Source organism: Oratosquilla oratoria, chromosome 31, assembly GCF_046742065.1.
Source record: "Oratosquilla oratoria isolate Oo_2021 chromosome 31, ASM4674206v1, whole genome shotgun sequence".
Lineage (NCBI taxonomy): Eukaryota > Metazoa > Arthropoda > Malacostraca > Stomatopoda > Squillidae > Oratosquilla > Oratosquilla oratoria.
In genome coordinates, this window is record NC_134807.1 from 22,424,958 (window position 1) to 22,444,671 (window position 19,714).

General features: G+C 41.3%; 1 protein-coding gene across 4 annotated transcripts in view; it reads right to left on the reverse strand.

Annotated features, from left to right (window-relative positions):
• Positions 1-274: 274 nt before the first annotated feature.
• Positions 275-19,714, reverse strand: part of beta-Man (beta-mannosidase) — a 71,822-nt gene continuing 52,382 nt past the window's right edge. For all 4 annotated transcript variants that reach the window (XM_076213417.1, XM_076213416.1, XM_076213418.1 and 1 more), the window contains 4 exons: positions 8,140-8,228; positions 5,355-5,474; positions 1,910-2,116; positions 275-884 (listed from right to left, as the gene is read on the reverse strand). In XM_076213417.1, coding sequence (XP_076069532.1) covers positions 597-884; positions 1,910-2,116; positions 5,355-5,474; positions 8,140-8,228 — 704 coding nt within the window. In that variant the 3' untranslated portion in view covers positions 275-596. The remainder of the gene's footprint in view (positions 885-1,909; positions 2,117-5,354; positions 5,475-8,139; positions 8,229-19,714) is intronic.

Sequence of the window (19,714 nt, forward strand, 5' to 3'; positions counted from 1 at the left end):
CAACACTAATAAATCATCTTTCTTCTCACATATATACCTCTGTTTTCTTCCTTTATACTCCCATCTGCATCACATCTATGCTTAATTAAATACCTAATTACCATGGTTCTGGTTGGAGTCTTTCTTCCAGACCCTCTTATACCTCAACATTTTATAGGATGGAAATACAGAGTTGCCTTTTGTTATACACATGAGAACAGGGTGGCAGAATTCTCTTTCCCCCCCACATGTACAAGGATTAAAAAAATAAGTACCAAGGCTACATAAACACAAAGATATGAAATTATTTATGTAACAGACTGTAACATATTTCAGTGTAATGAAGTGAGAAATCCACAAGATGTTATGTAAAGAGTCTAGTATAAATCTTTGATTTCCAACATACTTTCATGTATCTTCCCCTCTCTACTCCTTCATTTCTCCATCATGAAGCTACGATTGTAGAGGGTCAATGAATTTGTCTGATTTTCTCCTTAGAAGATAAAGAGGTGGCATTCTTAAATGCAGTGTAAATCTTTTCATCCTTCCCTGACTGCATGAAAAACAAAGGAAAAACACTCTTCCTAGCCGACACTGTAAGTATTATTTTCATGTAATCAAAAAGTTCTGTTTTTCATAGTACTGTTCTTCTTAAACCTCTGGTGATCTTCTTCATTGTATGTATCTGACAGACTCCAAACTCTGAGATTCTGTTTGAGCTGACTTGGGTCCAATAAGTTATCTTTAGGATAGAACTTGACCATGACCTCTTGACTATGCATGATGAACCCATTGTCTTCAAATACCCCTTCCTCTGGTGTTTCAAGCCAGACGAAAAGAGCTACTTCATCAGAGCTTAAGGTCACATCTAGGGTGCCACTGGTGTCTGCAGAAACATCTTTTATCTGTTCAGAAAAGCAGTTCAACTAATAAGTATCATTTGGAATCAATAATTTCTTGAGAGTATAATCATATCGGACAATGTTCACTCAAAGAAACAATGTATCCATACACATACCAAAGGGTTCCCCCTTATATGAGGGGTGGTCGAGTCAAAACATACACCCATCCCAAACCCATCGAACCTCTTTCATTGTCCCTTCCATCTTAGCACCTCATGAATGAAAGTTCACCCCTGTCCTGCACCACAATGCTCAGATTAAAGGCAGTGCAGCAAGACACAGTACCTCCACAGCAGAGCACAACAGCCACAGCTTGTTTACTCCCACTGTTTGATTATATGATGACCTGCCCACCTCTTCCACTAAACCACTAAAAAAAATATATGGGGTAAACATGAACACCCAGAACCAATGACAGGTACCACCATGTGATGGTCCTATAAACTGGACAGCAAAGTTGTTAATTTTCAAAACCCATCAGCCCCCTTACCTCCCTCAGGAGATGCATCCCTGAGGGATTGACACTTGTCTCCACATCGGCCCCAGGATCTCTCTATAAACTTCTACTGTATTTCTTACATTTTTTCACACATGGAAACAGTCCCACACAAATACAACACAGAAAAGTCTAATGTTTCTCCCCAGAGAGATCTATGGGAGGACCTGACGACCACTGCCAGCCATTTTAAGGGTACAGATTTTCCACTAAGTGAAACTCAAGGCAACAATTTATATCCAAATTAAAACATGAATATCCATTTGGCCCACATCATTCCTTTATCCATTCACACCTATGTTTTGCACTCTTTCTTCCTTACTAAGTAGAAATTCCTCTTGCATCCAATACCCTCTTTACCCTGACCTCAGTTTTGGTCTTTCTCTCAAGTTCATACCATCCATTTTTGCTTTCCATACTCTTGTTTGCTTATATTTTCTCACTCATTCATTCCATATGCCCATATCATCTCAATACTCTTTGATCTATTCTATCCACATTTACTTAATTCTATATCATAATCTAACATTACCTTGAGGGTAGCCTTCTTAATATCAGCATCCTTAGGAGAACCAAGTAAAAGGAAATTGTTATGTTCTCTCTTCCCAGCAGTTAGGGTAGTCCAAATGAAACATTTATCTTCAGGCTTAAAGTACAATGAGTTGTCCGAACAGAGGACATCAAGTTTGAGATCATCCAGAAGACTGTACTGGACCACTTCATGGGCAGTGTTTGCTGGCTGTAAATGTAAAGAGAAAAGGAACTCTGAAGCCTATGGAAATGATAACAGGAATGAAACCAAGTTTATAATTAGACATCGTGAAAATCTTCATAAAAAGATCATCAGTGCAGTTAGTGATGTTTTCTTTAAGCTAATTCTTGCAGAGGGTTAATTGGGCCTGAGGCCCAAAATGAAAGACAGCAATAATAATAAAGTATTAATCAGTACCCTACCGTCTCAGATTTATAACACATTTGGAGAATTTGTTAGCATATAACCCCATCTGGGGTATTGGTTGCATGTTATTGTGAGGTTAAAAGCTGCTCAGTAGAATGTAGCTGATACTTTAGGGTCTATATGGGGTGCCCCTATGGACCAGAACCACACATCATTTTATGTGGTAGAGGAAATCTGTATTCATAGAGGAATGATGATACTATATTTTACTGTGACTGTCCCTCCGTTATGCTGTCCTCCAACTCTTGTTACTGTCCTGTGCCACTTCTCTGAATATTCATTTTCTTATTTTACCAAACCCTGTGGTGGGGGAAAAGAATGTTGCCACCAAGTGTTCCCACTTGAGTCATAAAAGGCAACAAAAACAGGACAGGATAGGACTAGGCATCCTTCTCCCTGTAGCCCCAAAGGGGATATTTCTTAAAAAAGTAAAGGCATAAGAGGGTCTGGGAGGAGTTTTCCAACCAGAATCCTATGGTTTGGGTCTTTTAATCTGCATGGATGTGGTACAGATGAGAGTAAAAGAGAGAGATAGGCAGTCTGTGTTAGAATCAAATGGAGAGAATGAGCGGTTTGGGGTAAAGATGGGACTCCATCAGGGATGTGTTGTCACCTTGGCTGTTCACAATTTATACATGGATGGGGTGGTGTGAGAGGTAAATGCAAGGATAATGCATTGGGAATTACATACATACATATACCAAGGCTTTTTCCCCCTTACAAGGGAGGTAGCCAAAAAGGAAAAGGCATAAAATCATTCCCACCCATTCCATCCCTGAATATACTCCACACTCCTCCACCCTCCCTCTTATCTTAGCACCTCCTGGATGACGGGTCATCTCTGCACCCTGTCCACTGCCCAGGGAATTGAAGATGGTTAAAGAAAATTGAGAAACGTGGGAGATAATCCAATTGTTGTTTGCTGACGACAATACACTTGTGGCAGGATCAGAGGAGGGATTGAGGAAGTTAGTGACAGAGTTTGGGAAGGTGTGCAAAAGAAGAAAGTTGAAGATAACTGTGAGTAAAAGTGGGGTGATGAGATGTACAGGGGGAGAAAGTGGCAGCAGACTAGAAGTAGATAGTTTTCATACTTCGGTGCAAATGTAGCAGGAAAGGGAGGAGTGGAGGTGGAAGTAGAAGGTAGACTGAAAGAACCGAGTACATGCCTTAGATTAAAAAGTGTAATGAGAAATAGATATTTGGGAATGGATGCTAAGGGGAGATTGTATGAAGAAGTGATTGTGCCAACAGCACTGTATGGGGAAGAAACATGGAGCATAAGAGAAGAAGAGAGGAGTTTGAAACAAGGAGGTGAGGAAGAGGAGAATGGGGGTGGAAAGGGAGTTGAGATATAGGGTTGATGAAAGAGTATTGGGATGGTTTGGACACATGGAAAGAATGAGTGAAGAAAGATTAGTAAAAGAAGTGTGGAAAGCAGAGGTGGAAGGAGTCAATATGAGGGGGCAACTAAGGACGAGATGGGTGGATGGGGTAAAAGGGGCATTGGGAAAGAGGGGAATGTCTGTTGAGGAAGGACAAGAGAAGACAAAAGATAGGGGGTGAATGGAGAATGGTTGTGAATGGATGATGCTGCAATGCATGAAAGGGAGTGGGTGGGGGATGGGGGTGAGGGAGCGAGTGTGAAAAATAATTTAACGCAGCCTGAAGGGATTTCTCCTCATCTTCTCTTTTTCTGCATGAGGGGACAGAGGGGCAGGGGTTGCCAATTAAATGAAGTGGCCTTGCTATGGATGTGTTGTGCCTTGCAACACTGCTTCTGACCTAGGGCAGTGGGTGAGATGCAGGGATGACCCATCATCCAGGAGGAGCCAAGGTAAGAGGGAGGGAGGGGGTTGACTGGGAGTGGAGTATGTGGGGACAGAATGGGTGGGAGTGGATTTTATACTTTTGTTTTTTGGCTACCTCCCTTGTAAGGGGGAAAAAGCCTTTGATATATGTATGCATGTATAACAAATCCTCATCTTGACTTCACCCCAATGTTTGATGTTCAAGAACCATATGAAAGGCATATTTTCAAGCCCAGGATTATCCTACATATACCAAAGGATTTTTCCCCCTTACATGGGGGGTAGCCCCCCCCCAAAAAAAAAAAAAAAAAAAAATCCTGATTCCAAAAAAAGTATATGTCTATATAGAGCATATGCAGACTGAGACACAGGGGTCCCAATTGGATAGAGAGAACTTCATATTTATTATTGTGTTATATGTGTGTATATACAGTACAGATGATATATACACACATGGAAAGTTGACCACTGGCAACTACTACCCACCTCATATTTCAACCAGTGACAAAGCAATTCCCCCAAGAGAGAGAGGAGACTTGATAACAATTTATAGAATCATGAAAGGCATAGAAACTATTGATAGAGAGTATCTAATAAAATGGGATAGTAGAAATACAAGAGGACACAGAAAGAAAATCAAGAAAGACAGTTATAGAAGAGACCTGAAAAAGAACAGCTTTCCCCATAGGGTAATAGACATTTGGAACAAGTTAGATGAGAAAGTGGTGTGTGCAAAAACAATACACGAATTTAAAAACAGTCTAGATAAAACGAGATATGAAGACGGGACACCACAAGCATAGCTCCCCTTCCTGTAAAGTACAACTAGGTAAATACACTAATACAACACAGACAAAAGCCCAAAGTTTCTTCCCTAAGAGATCTGTGTGAGGGCTCAAGGACCATTGCCAGCCACTGTGGGGTTGTAGCTTCACCACTTAGTGAAACTAAAGACAACAATTAATTATTTAACATAACTATCTATCTATATACCAAGGGCTTCTCCCCCCTTATAATGGAGGTAGCACATCAAGGTACACCTACATCCTAGGGTACATCATGCATAATAATAATAACAATAACAAAAAATCCAGCTAGGTGGTGTAATTCCTTGCCATACTCTACTTCTGTCTTGGGTTTTCAGTTCTTTAGTAGTCATGTACTCCATAACAAAACAATAAATAAATTAAAAATAAAAACAACCTTACCACTATATGTAGTGTCTCGAGTTCCAGAACAGGGTCAAATGAATCCCATCGTCGAAGTTGAACTTTGAGTTGGACATTATTCACTTCCTCAAAAAGATCATTGATGACAGTCACTTTTACCTGTGGAGGAAAGGAAGACTGGGTCAAAATTTTCTTTCTTTATGATATGGTATGTACATACATACATATACCAAAGGCTTTTTTTCCCCCTTATAAGGGAGGTAGCCAGAAAACAAAGGTATAAAAACCATTCCCACCCATCTAGGGTATTGGCTGCATGTTATTGTGGTAAAGTAACATGCAGTTGATACTTTAGGGTCTATATGGGGCACCCCTATGGACCAGAGACACACATAATTTTGTCTGTGATAGAGGAGGACTCTGTTCACAGACAAATGATGACACTTTAATTATATTGTGACTGTCCCTTCACTTTCCTTCACTTTCCTTTTTAGGAATTTGCCCCGTGGGGCTACAGGGAGAAGGATGCCTAGTCCCTCTCCCCGTCCTTTTCTTCTCGCCTCTTACGATCCAAGTGGGAAACTTGGTGGCAGTATTCTTTTCCCCGACCACAGGGAATTCCCCCATCACAGAAAGAGAATACTCAGAGAAATGGTACAGGACAGCAACAAGGGGTTGGGGGACAGCATAACGGAGGGACAGTCATAGTACAAAAGTGGTGGGCAGTGGGCAGGGTGCAGGGATGACCCGTCATCCAGGAGGTGCTCAGATGAGAGGGAGGGTGGGAGGGGTGTGGAGTGTATTTAGGGATGAAATGGGTGGGAGTGTTTTTATGCCTTTCCCTTTTTGGCTACCTCCCTTGTAAGGGGGAAAAAGCCTTGGTATATGTATGTATGTATGTATGTGACTGTCCCTCCATTATGCTGTCCCCCAACCCCTTGTTAATATCCTGTACAACTTCTCTGAATATTCATTTCCTTTTTTCGCCTACCCTGTGGTGGGGGGGAGAATGCTGCCACCAAGTATTCCCACTTGAATTGTAAGAGGCAAGAAAAGCAGGATGGGGATTGGGACTAGGCATCCTTTTCTCAGTAGCCTCACAGGGGACATTCCTAAAAATAAGTAAAGGCATAAGAGGATCTAGAAGATATGGCATGTAACGGTGACATTTCTATTGACACAGCTAGATATCACAGGTGGCATTGGTCAGGTAGTTGACAGTCTTGGGAAGGGGAAGAAGAAAAATGTCATGGAACACCATTATGGGAACCATGAAACCTAACGTAATACAGTGAGTCCTCCTTATACGGTAATTCTTTATCCAGTAAATTCACAGTTACGGTATTTGGTAATTACTACCCTCGATTCTATTTATGGTAAGAAAAATTCACAGATACAGTATCCACTCGTGTTTTGAAGAGGAAATAGCAGGGAGAAGGTATGTCTCCCATATCCTATTATTACATGTTATAATGGGTTCGGTATACGGTAATTTCAATTTGCGGTAAGGTTTTCAGGAACGCATATGTATCGTATAACGAGGACTTACTGTAATAGGAATAACTAGACAATGTGGTCCCAAATGTAAAATGGGCAAAAATTGCTAAGAAGTTAAGTAGAAAACATAACTTATGTATGTTAGGGAAAGGAATGACATGATTACTGTCTTCAGAATTATGAAAGGAGTACATGCATAATCATCAAAAATCTCCTAGTGTGGGATGAAAGATCAACCAGATGGCATGGGGTAAAAAGACAATGTGTATGAATAGTATTAACCACTTCCATACGGTGATGCCTATGTAGGCGTCATGAGGAGCAAGTGGGTACGCAATGATGCCGACGTCGGCGTCTTGATTATATTTATTGTAGTCGTACCTATGTAACCTCCATTCTCTCTAAACTGGCTTCATCATATTTTCTATGGTTATCAAAATTCACGAGTGAAAGAGAACGAACGATTGAGCACTGACTTTATTTTTTATAATGCGATTATTATGACGCAACATCGCACACCGGGCAGCTAATGCTTCCAGACGTGCGATGTGCCCCGGAGTGAAGAGGTTAAGAAAGACAGTGTTCCATAAAGAAGCACTGATTTGTGGAACATGGAAAAGTAATTTGCTCATTTAAAAAGTCAAGTTTAAAGCCAATTTTAACTGATGGTAGCATAATAATGATACTATCCTTCATACATTCAGTCACCACCCAGCACCAAAAAAATACCAATACTGTATTGAATTGGCCTAGTAATGGACACTATATGTTTAACATACTACCATCAAACAGAAAAAATAAAAAGAGCATGTTACTGTTACTGTCACATCTCAGACAATTCTACAAAATATCTTCTCTGAATGACCTGTGGAATTAGAGATCAGACCCGACAACTGTACATTCAGGATGAAATACGGGGAAGAAGAGCAAGGTGGGCTGGATGCTGCGTACGAATGGAGGCAGACAGACTACCAAGGAAGGTGATGGAAGGAGTAGTAGAGGGCAGACGACCAGTCTGGAGACCCAGGTACAGATGGATGGATGGAGTAAAGGACATGGAGAGGGTGGCACCAAGAGAGGACTGGAAAGAATTGGCTGAAGATAGAACCATCTGGAGAGGCATAGTGAAAGCGGTGAAGGGCCATCCAGCCTGACAACCAACAGAGTAAGTATGAGTAAGAATGACTTGTGGGCCAAGGCAGTTCCTACAGACTTCATAAATGGAAGATCCAGGCCAACATATTGATGGACTGTCAAGAAAAATGAAAAAAAAAAAAAAGAGAAAAAAAAAAAAATCATATAAGTCTGATTACAAAATGTCACTCACTTGATCATGATCCTGCCAGGGAGAGGCAATGACAGGTGCAAAAAAGTTCTTTGCATAATAATGCAACATTTTCCACCGGCCACCAAACTCTGCAAAAAGACAGTGTTGGAGTTAATTGGTAACATGTGACATATTAATATTAGTTATAGTGATGGGCATTCATTGTGTCCACAATCACAATCTTGTGCAATGTGGGAGACAACACACTCATTCTATGCCCAACCTAACCCACCCTCCTTGTATACATGTACATCATAATATATAAAACTAGTACTATATATTTCTGTATCAAGTAACAATGCAGAAAAATTACAATGTTATGAAAATTTGCTCAGCATTTATATTTACTAATTGGGTCTCTAATCTGAGGAGCTGAGATGGGAGGGATAAAAAGGGTGGTGAAGGGAGTGAAATGGGTGGGAATAGGTACATGCCTCTGACTTAAGGGGGTACACGACACCTGGGGGGGTGAATGTGGTCAAGATATGGCATTTTTCAAAACTGTGTTCAAAATGTTCGTATACCACTTAGAAATAAATCCCGACAAATAATTTTCCAGCCGCGCGCAATTTAAAGGTCCTGGGTGAGGTTTAAAAGGACAGATTTAAAGGCGCAACCCACACTAGAAGGAGGCGTGCCACTTAGGACCTTCAGGCGCAGCGAATAACGTTGAAATTTGATTGAATTTACACTCGCCCAGTGTATCAACGGCCAATACGATTGTGGAGGGGAAGGGAGGAAGGTGGAGGGAGAATATTTTGCCAACTTTGTGCGAAACTAAGCGTTAGTTACCGGCTAGCTCTGAAAAGGGAAGTACGCATGTCTCATGAGCTCTCATTGCAATCTATTACTTTAGCTAGTACATATTACTCTTTAGTACAGTCATCATGGGTAGCAAAAAGAACAAAAGAACATCACAATGACAAAAAACAGCAGTTAAAGATGGCAAGCAGTCAAAGACGACTAAAGATCTCACCACCTCTCTCTCACTCCACCACCGCCCTCACCTGCACCTCTGTGACGGTGACAGAGGTAAAGGACAACATTAGACTAAACAATTCAAAGAGGAAGATTAAATCCAAAGAAGAAAGCAAGAGGAAAAAGATCAAGGCTATACAGGAAGAAGAAAGAAGAAGGGACATCATATGATGCTGGAGGGGGTGCCCTACCAACATAGATTGGCGAGGGGAATCTGATGAGGAAAGAGAAGGCGCCCACTACTGGAAAATAAACCTCTTTCCAATGATTTAGATACCCTGAAGACCCCCAGCAGAGAGGTTTCATATGAAGAAACCGCCAAAGGTGCAAAAAAGCAAATTATATGATGTTGTCGTCTGTGCGTCGTCACTACTGTGACATACTTATACTTTAGTTTTTCAGTATTTAAAGTACTTATAATTAAAATATGTTGATAATTTTTACTGTACTTACTTATTATATAATAAGAATTAAGCCATGAAAAAATCAGTCAAATTGGTGAAACTATAAGCAAGTTACAGATATATTCATATTTCAAGTTGCCATATCTCCGTTCGATATTTTTCTACTTTTTTTTAATCATAAAAAATCTAATATACATTAGATTTAGATGAAACTTACAGGGAATATTACTTTTAGTAACTGCTAGGGCCGATCGTTCGAATATTTTGAATAGGATGAAAGAGTTCGGAGTAATAATGGAAACAAGAGCAAAAAAATTGTATTTTTCACGATTTTTGCCAGACATTAAAATTGAAATGCCTGTATGCAAAAGTATAAAGGAAATTGTTCAATTACTCAATGACCGGCCCTAGGTGTGCCTACTGACTAATCACAGACAAAATATAAAACAAATTAGTCTACGTATTATGGTGCTGTGCACTTTTAAATGTCGCTACTGGTATACGTACATGTGTACATGTGTACATACATCATTCTGCTTCACCTAAAATGTAGGCAATATGGATACCTATTTACCTGAGAAGTTTCAGCTCTTTACTCTAAATATTTTAGAAAATGACCTCCAGGTGTCGCGTACCCCCTTAACTACCTCCCTTGCAAGGGGGAAAAAGCTCTTGGTATATTGACAGATAGAAATGGACAGGTATTTGAAGTATTAAAGTGTCAGAAAAAGGCACTGAACTCTGACATGTTGACAGATACCAACACAAAAAATTTCTGATCATAGAATTTCATTATCATTCTTATCAATACCAAATGCCAAACTGAAATTATAGCAGAACAACAAAAACAACATTTACTTGTGTATATGGGTATGTCCCCTCCCTATTACCTAGGTCAGAAGCAATGCAGGAAGACACAGTACCTTCACAGCAGAGCCTAACAACAGAAGCTGGTTTACCCCCACTGCTTCACTAATGGCAACCTATTGTTTTTTCGGTTAACAATAAGGTGAAGTAAAACGCTGCACGTCAAAAGTTAATATAATGTACGAGTAAGGTACACTTCGTCTTTCCACTCTTCACCACAGTCACGGAAATGCACTGATGCGTACAGGACGACCTCGCACAATGATCTGATTAGTGCTGCGTGACAAAGCACTCGGGATCCTATCCAAAACAGTTGCTAACTTTTATTTATCTAATTATTTCAATTAATCATTTGCATACAGAATTTTACATTTACACACTTTCAGTTACATGACAACTTCAAATTTGATAGTAATAAAGATCTATATCCCATTCACTCAACTTTCGCATTACAATTTATATGACAAATAATTAACAGGTACAACGACTTCTAGAACTCTGGAACTCACGCTAAAGCACGCACGCACGCACATACACAGAAACTACGCATTTATCTAATTCTACACGTAGTTTAATTTCTAACCAATACATGCATACAATAAACGCTCGGCCACGTGAAAGGAGCTGGCCCCAGCGACTTACAATGTAACGTACAAAAGATATAAATGCAATTAGTACATGCTGGCATATGAACATTATATATATATACATGGAGAACATACATGGAACATTAATTTAATAAAGGAAGGTAGTGGAGAACATTTTTGGCAGCTATAGGGATTGAAGGTTCAAGAAGTATGACGGTTGCGAAGATTATATGGGTGGGAGACAGGGGATGTTGAAATGTGAGGGGAGGGAGGAAGGGGTTCTGCGGGAGTCGGAGTGTCATTGTCACAGTCTACACCTCGAGAGAAAAGCTTAAGGGTGTCCAGGTGCATGATGGATTCTGTGTCTGAATGCAAGTGTTTTAGTTTGACTTTGTTTGTAGGTTCTAGTGCGAGGACACGGAAAGGACCAAGAAATTTTGGTGAAAGCTTGGAAGATGGAGAATGGTTCTGGGCATATACAATGTCACCTACTGTAATGTTAGATTCTCTAGCATTTTTATTGTGAAGACGGGCCATCTCGTCTTTAGCGAGAGAAAGAGACTGAGTAATTCTCTTGAAGAGAGAGCTGAAATTTGAAAGTGAAACCTTTACAAAATCATCAAGGTTGTAAATGGGACCTATTTCTGAAGCAAGAAGGTCATAAGGGAGTCGCTTGTCGGAACCAAAGATGACAAAGTGAGGCGACTCTGATATGGACCTATTGATGGCACTGTTAAGGCAAGACTGAATCATAGGGACATGGTGATCCCAGGAGAGATGGAGATCAGAAGCGAGGTGTCGGAGAACATTGAGAATCTTTCTGTTTTGCCGTTCAACAAGGCCATTTGAACTGGGGTGGTATGCAACAATATTACATTTTGTGATTTGAAAGGACTTGCAAATATTGGAAAGAATCTCATTGTTGAATTCCGTGCCATTGTCAGAGAGAAGAACTTTGGGAGTAGTGAAGGGGCAAATAACTTTGTCAATGAATGTCTTTGCAATTGTTGTCGCAGTCTTGTCTGGGATAGGTGCAAGTATGCAAAATCTGGAAAAATGATCCATACACACAAACAGGTACTGGTTTCCACTAGAAGTGAGTGGTAATTTGAGAAGGTCAATTGCAACCATATCAAAGGGTTTGCTAGGGATTGGGTATGTCAATATTGGAACTTTACTTTGAATATGACCTTTATGGCTAGCACATGAATGACAGGCGTCAATGTGGTTATGAATATCCTTTCTCATCGTAAGCCAAAAGTACTGAAGTCTGGCCTGTGTAACACATTTGTCTTTTCCTGGATGTGCAGCAAGTGGAGAATCATGTAAAAGGAACAGAACTTCAGGTACTAAGTCAGAAGGAACTACGAGTTGTTGTACAAGTCTGTTTGGTTCATGCTTGTTGGAAAGTGTGGTTTCGTGATAAAGAACGTCATTGACAAGTCTGAAGTGTTCCAAGGAGGTAGGTAAGTCTGTAAGATCAGATGTATCTCCTGACTCGAGAGAGAATATCACACGTTTCCACATTGGGTCGGATCTTTGAGCTGCTTGTATACGCGCATGAGTAAGAGTGACTGGCTGAGGGAGGGTATTGATAGCAGCAACATTTCTAGAAAGTGCGTCTGCAACATGGTTTGCTGATCCGCGCACAAATGAGAAGGTGGGACTGAATTCTTGAATAGTCAAGAACCAGCGAGCAAGTTTCCCGGACAAGTTCTTGCCTCTGAAAAGTTGAAGAAGTGCCTGGTGGTCTGTATGGACTGTGACAGGATAGCCTAGAATGATTTCCTTAAAATGTCTAAGTGCATATATTACAGCAAGAGCTTCAATTTCTGTGACAGAATAGTTCCGTTCAGCTTTGTTAAGGAGTCTGCTGGTAAAGGCAATAGGGCGAAGGTGTGTGTCTTGTTCTTGCATGAGGACAGCACCAAGACCTTGGAATGAGGCATCGGTGTAGAGAATAAAGGGTAAGTCATAGTTAGGAAAGGCTAAGACAGGAGCAGTGGTAAGGGCATTCTTTAAGTCTGCAAAGGCTTGTTCCTGGGCAGACGACCAGTGGAAGGGTACATCTTTCTTTAGTAGGGAAGTAAGAGGGGCTGCAATTTTTGAATAATTGCGGATGTACCTACGGTAATACCCTGAAAGACCAAGGAAGGAGCGAAGGTGCTCAAGGTTCGTTGGACGAGGGAAGTCAGCAACAGCTTTGACTTTATCAGGAACCGTAAGAATGCCATCAGAAGTTAGTACATGTCCAAGAAAACGAATTTCTTTCTTAAGAAAGGAGCATTTGCTGAGTTTAAGTTTAAGGTTGGCATCTGCAAGACGAGAAAAGACTTGTTGAAGGGTGTGAATGTGGTCGGGTACAGATTTGGAAGCTATTATGATGTCATCCAAATACATGAAAACATTTTCACCAATTAAGCCATGAAGTACGGTATGCATAAGTCGTGTGAAGACAGAAGGAGCAGAAGTGAGACCCATAGCCAAACGTTTGAATTGGAAATGACCAGAAGGGGTAGAGAAGGCTGTTAGAGGTCTGCTTTCCGGAGCAAGAGGAATTTGAAAATATCCTGACATTAGGTCTAAAGTTGAAAAGACAGTATTATTCTGACCAACAGAATGTAGGATTTCCTGGAGAACGGGAATGGGCGTTCTTTCGGGGACAGTGATTTTGTTAAGCTCTCTAAAATCAACAACAGGTCGAAATGTACCATCTGGTTTGGGAACAACAAATAGGGGAAAATTCCACTCAGAAATAGAAGGTTCAATGATATCTTGGGCAAGCATGTCTGCAATGAGCTTGTCTACAATCTTGCGCTTACTGTGCGGGAGTCTATAAGCCGGAATATAGCAAGGTTTAGAGCCATCACGAAGGGGAATGTGGTGGTGAATGAGGTCTGTAGAACCTAGGGATTCACCTGGCAAGGCAATGACATGGCGAAAGGCATTGCATAAGGAAGTTAATTCCTGTTGAGCATCGGGGAAGTCAAGGGTTTTGAAGTGAGATGCGTCAATAGGAACGTGTGCTTGATGCACATCGGAGTTAATGGTACAAACTGGCAAGGAAGAATTTTGGTCATCTATGACTTTTACTCTTGAAGGATACACAAGAAAATCACATAAGTTAGTACCAAGTTTGAGGTGGAGGGGAGCATGAGTGTCATTGGCAACAAGAAAAGACGTATGACCTTTCTTGGAGGTAGTGCATAAGGCTGACATTAGTGATATGCCTTTGACACGTGTGGATTCTGGCATACAGAGAACATCACATTCCGGAGCTTGGAAAATGCGAAGCTGCACTTTGAAATACTCATGTGGTGGAAGAGTCACAGGTCTTGTTAACACTGCATGAGTAGTGCGACACATTGTGGAAAGCACATCAGAGACAGGGGAGGAGGTAATTACTAAATCATCCAAGGAAGGAGAAATCTGGCTTTCTGTTGGAGAGAATTCTGTAGAAGGGGGAGAACATTTGGTATTCCTTTTCCTTGATTTAGGCATGCGAGAAGAACGCAAACGCTTTGTACGGGTGGGAACTTTGTGCAAGGTCTGTTCACTAGAAGGAGGAAGTGAATTCTGAAGAGAATGTTCAGATGATGATTTTACAGTATCCTGGGACGTGGGAGCTAGAGGAGAAGGGGAGGAAGTACTCTCAGTTTGAGTTATCTGAATCTGGGTAGAGGGGGTAGGAGGAGCAACAATAGTGGGCACTGACACAGTTGGCATGCTGTGGGAGGGGGGATTTGCAGAAGGTGGGTGAGAAGTAGTCGCCAAGGGTAGGGCTGGTATAAAATGACGACCGTAAGCAATGCCATGGCGTTGGGGAAAGACGCTAATTCCATATTGCTGCATAGTGGCTAGTCCCAGAAGGACATCTGCAGGAAACTGTACATCAGCCACATATAGAGGGATATGAATCTCGTGACTGTTAGGATGAAGAATTATTGGAAGATGGATCTTACCTAAAACTGGAAATGGAACACCATCTACGTTAGTAAGTTGGATATCAGAAGGTTCCAAGATTGTAACATGCTTATAGGATAGGCGGAGTTTGTGGAAGGTGGAAGAAGTTATGATATTTACAGGAGAACCAGTATCTATGAAGAGAGATATAGGAAAGGTATGAACCATAGCAGGAATGGAAATAGCATTGGACCATGTGTTAGAGTTAGAAAGAGTACAAATGGGAAGGGTGGGTGGTGGGGATGGGATAGGCATGCTAGTAGGGGTTGTGCTGAGAGAAGGAGAGGGAGATAGTCATATAGGAGAAGAAGAAGGAGAACTTCGACGGGAAGAGAAAGTCTGTTGAGAGGGGTTGGAGTTCAAAACACGACATTCTGCAGCCGTATGGAAGCATTTACCGTGGACAGGGCAATCTTTATCGGGAGGAGTGGAGAGACGAATAGCACATCTGTTAGCATAGTGGCCTGGGGTTTTGCAATAGTAACAAATAACCGTTGAACGTGAGAAGGATCTTTGTCTAGGTCGAGAAATGGATCTGGGACGGAAAGTGGATCTTTGCCGAGAGGCAGATCGGGACACATGTGCAACTGCTAAGGTAGGTTTGGGGATTGGGGCTGGCTGGGCATCAATGTCTGTCAGTGTCTTTGGTGACTCTTGGATCTGATGAGACAAAGTTGAGATGGTCATATTTGGAGTGAACTGTATGGATTTGGTTTTGTTTAAGGTGTCTGGATGGAGAAGAGAAAGAAAGCGAAAGTACGCAAAGAGGGATGCAACCTGGTTAAGGGAGATTTTTCCATCGGCATCAACCCAGTTGGAAGATGCTAGAGTGGATTTTAGACAAGCCTTTAGGTCTGAAGCAAGTCTTGCAGCCTTTTCTTTTCTGACATAAGGAGGAGAGTTTATTTGTAAGGCAAGGTCATATAGGGGAGTGAGAACACCAAGGGTAGTGTGTTGGCCAAATTGAGTCTTAATTAAGTCAACAAAAGTAGAATATGTGTTGCATTCTTGAAATGCATCTGTTTGCAGGATGTCTCCAGCTACGGAGTTCTGATCAACAAAGCTGCGTAGGACACTGAGTTTTTCATCATCAGTAGTGCAATTTCTACGATTAATAGCTGCTTCGACATTGTTAAGGAATGAATGGAAGGGAATATTGGAACCTGTGAATTTGGGTACGTCTACCGTGTCGTGTACAATAGTCATGAGTTGACGGGGTTGTTGGGTTGAGGAAGAAGCCATGTTGGTAGGGCTTAAACTTGGGGATGAGAACGGAGAAAAAGGTAGGGGTGGAAGGTCGTTTAGTGACACACTGAGTAGCGATGAGAATTTTGGGGAGGGATGAGGTGAAGGTGTTGAGTCTGTGGATGAAGGTAGACTCTGGAGGGAGGGGCTACGAAAAATATTACAAGGAAGGTCTGTCATAAAGGATGTACTGACTGCCAAAATGGTTTTCCACTTACCTTAGAAATACTAGAAGAAGACGTCTTGAGATGTAGAGAGAAGACACAGAGGGATGGAGAAACACACAGGTGAAATGGAAGAGCAGTGGAACTTGCTGCAAACAGTGGAAGATTTTAGTAAGGGTACACAGAAATCTATTGGAGTTATAAGGAATTATGAAGGTATTTTAACATTAATATATACATACACAAAATAATACAAGTAATAATGGTAATGATATAAAGAAAACAAAAAGTAACACTATTGTTTGTATGGCAATGCTAAGTTATAACACAACACTGATTTTACGAGTATAAAGAACTGCTTTAGAAACTGTAAGAATGTCACTTATGGAGGAGGGGCTCAGTAAACCAACTGGAATCGTCGTGTAACGGAGACGACGTCGGGTGGGTGATGTGGAGGGTAGAGCGCTCAGCAAAGACGGCGGAGGTGGTTGGTGTCGCAGTGGAGGCGAGTCCGTTGGGTCTCGCTGTGAGGAACGGAGAGCGGATGGAGGTGGAGTGGTGCCTTGCGCGGACGGTGACGTCACGCATGGAGCTAGGCCGTGAGCTGGGCTGGTGACCTCGTTTTTGCAAAGCACAGTACCGGACGTTTGTGGAAGTAGTTGAAGCTGGAGCGGAGACTTCAAAACGGTCGTGGTTTCTGGATTCCACTTTGGAAGTGGAGAAGTGGAGCAGAGACTGGAACTGCGTAATCCACTTGAGGAAGAAGATGATGCTGGAAGTACGCGTTTGCAGGAATTGGAGTCACGCGTATGCTGTAAGGTTTGGTGAGCTGACTCGTAGAATGATTGACAGCTGGGTAGGGGGTGCGAGCTGAAGGGTGACGGTGAGAGTGAAAGACGGGAAATGCGAACGATGGCTTGGGTATCGACGAACGTGGTTGGAGGTAGCGTGGTGAGGTGACCTTATAGCACTGGCGCTTGTGTATGGTGGAATGCCGCTTGCAGGGCAGAGAATTGCTTGAAAATGCAATATGGGATCACACAAGGAGCGCAGACTGGAAAAGGGTCACACAGATCTTCACTCTGTTGTAAACAATGCAGAGAGAGACTTGTACACTGCCGATGCACTAATGGCGTAGACGCTGTGGGTAGGCCGGTTGGGGAGCACTTAACTTTCGACACCGCGCCACCATTTATTGTTTTTCGGTTAACAATAAGGTGAAGTAAAACGCTGCACGTCAAAAGTTAATATAATGTACGAGTAAGGTACACTTCGTCTTTCCACTCTTCACCACAGTCACGGAAATGCACTGATGCGTACAGGACGACCTCGCACAATGATCTGATTAGTGCTGCGTGACAAAGCACTCGGGATCCTATCCAAAACAGTTGCTAACTTTTATTTATCTAATTATTTCAATTAATCATTTGCATACAGAATTTTACATTTACACACTTTCAGTTACATGACAACTTCAAATTTGATAGTAATAAAGATCTATATCCCATTCACTCAACTTTCGCATTACAATTTATATGACAAATAATTAACAGGTACAACGACTTCTAGAACTCTGGAACTCACGCTAAAGCACGCACACACACACACACTTCAACGAATGGACGGCTTAGAAGACGTTCTGAAGAAAAGTGAAGTCTGTGGATCCCAACGCAAAGAGAAGTGCCTAGTGTTTTTGCAGGGTGGGGGGGAAATTGCTCGTGGAGTAGTGGGACCGTAGGGAAAGAGGAAAAGGGGAGGGATTACTGAGGGAAATGGAAGGAAATGAGGAGGGAGTAGACTTTGACCAGCCAGACAAGCGGAAGGTAAACAAAAGACTTAGCGAGGATCAAATGTCTAATAAAAATGTAAAGATTAGAAGTATAGAGAGGAGCAATACAGAAGAAAGTGACGAGAATATGTTCCAGGGATTTAAAGAGGGTGGGGGGGACACAACCCCCCCCCCCCGACTGATAATACTAGAGGAGAGAGTTGATAAGGTGATCGAGGACTTGGAGCGTAAGTTAGGTAACGTAGACTCCATTTTTCAAAGAATTGAAAGGTTGGAACAACTAGAGAAGGCTAACAGAAACTTAACTGAAGAAATAGAGGACCTAAAAAGACAGTTAGGAAATGTAAAGGAGGAGAATGAGAAATTGAAGAAGAATAGTAATGAAAACAGAGAGAAACTAGCTACAGAAGCTAAAAATTGGAGAATAACTCAAGAAGGGAATAAGGTTTCATTCACTGACATAGTCAAACAGCAATTGAAAGAACATAATGAAGACTCAGTTATTAAAGTGATGAGACAGAAGGAGAATATAGTAAGAGAATTAGCTGACAAAAAGAAATGTATAATTATATTAGGAATGGAAGAGAAACATAACCCAGATAGAACTGCAAGAATCAAGGAGGAAAATGAAAGAGTAAGCAGTTTATTAAAATTAGTCCAGGAAGATGAACCAGAAATTATAAAGGAAATTGAGGAAAAATTCAGACTTGGAAAATATAGTACAGATAAGACCAGACCAATTAAGATTAAATTCAGGTCACAAACAACAGCAGAGAAAATTCTATCCAAGACAGGGAAACTAGCAACAAATGATCAATATAAAAAGGTATGGATAAAAAGAGAAATGAATAAGGAGGAAAGAGAGGCAGAAAAGCAGAAAAGAATTGAAGCTAAGGCAAAAAACGAGGAAAGAACGGAGTCAGAGAAAGAGAGATTCTATTGGAGAGTAGTGAACATGAAAATAAAGCAGTTCGACATACTAAAAAATAACATAAGGGAAACAGAGAATACAATGGAAGTGGCAGAAAACTAAGAGTGTCTTACACAAATATAGATGGATTGATAACAGGATTGAATGAACTGAATGATTATTTGAAAGAAAAAGAACCGGACATAATGGGAATTGTAGAAACAAAATTAAAAGGCCCACTACCACCCAACAGTGTAGGACATGATACATACAATTATTGGATTAGAAACAGAGAGAAAAAACAAGGGGGTGGAGTTATGTTCCTGACTAAGAAGGATATAAACGTGAAAGGTGTCATATATGGAAAGAATACAGTAGAGATGATTATGATAGAAGTGGAAGACCGAGATAAGAAGAGCAGAAAATTTGTGATCAATTATGTGCCTCCGAAAACAGCCTCATGGGAGGAGAGTGAACATAAAAGTATGTTAGAGGACACAAAGATAGCATTAACTAAAATAATGGAAGACGGAGGAAGAATAGTTATGATGGGCGACTTTAATTGCAAAGAAATCTGCTGGGAAGAAATGACAGTAAAGAGTGGTGATGACTCATGGGGAAATGCTCTACTTGAGATGATTACTGACCATTCAATGACACAATGGATA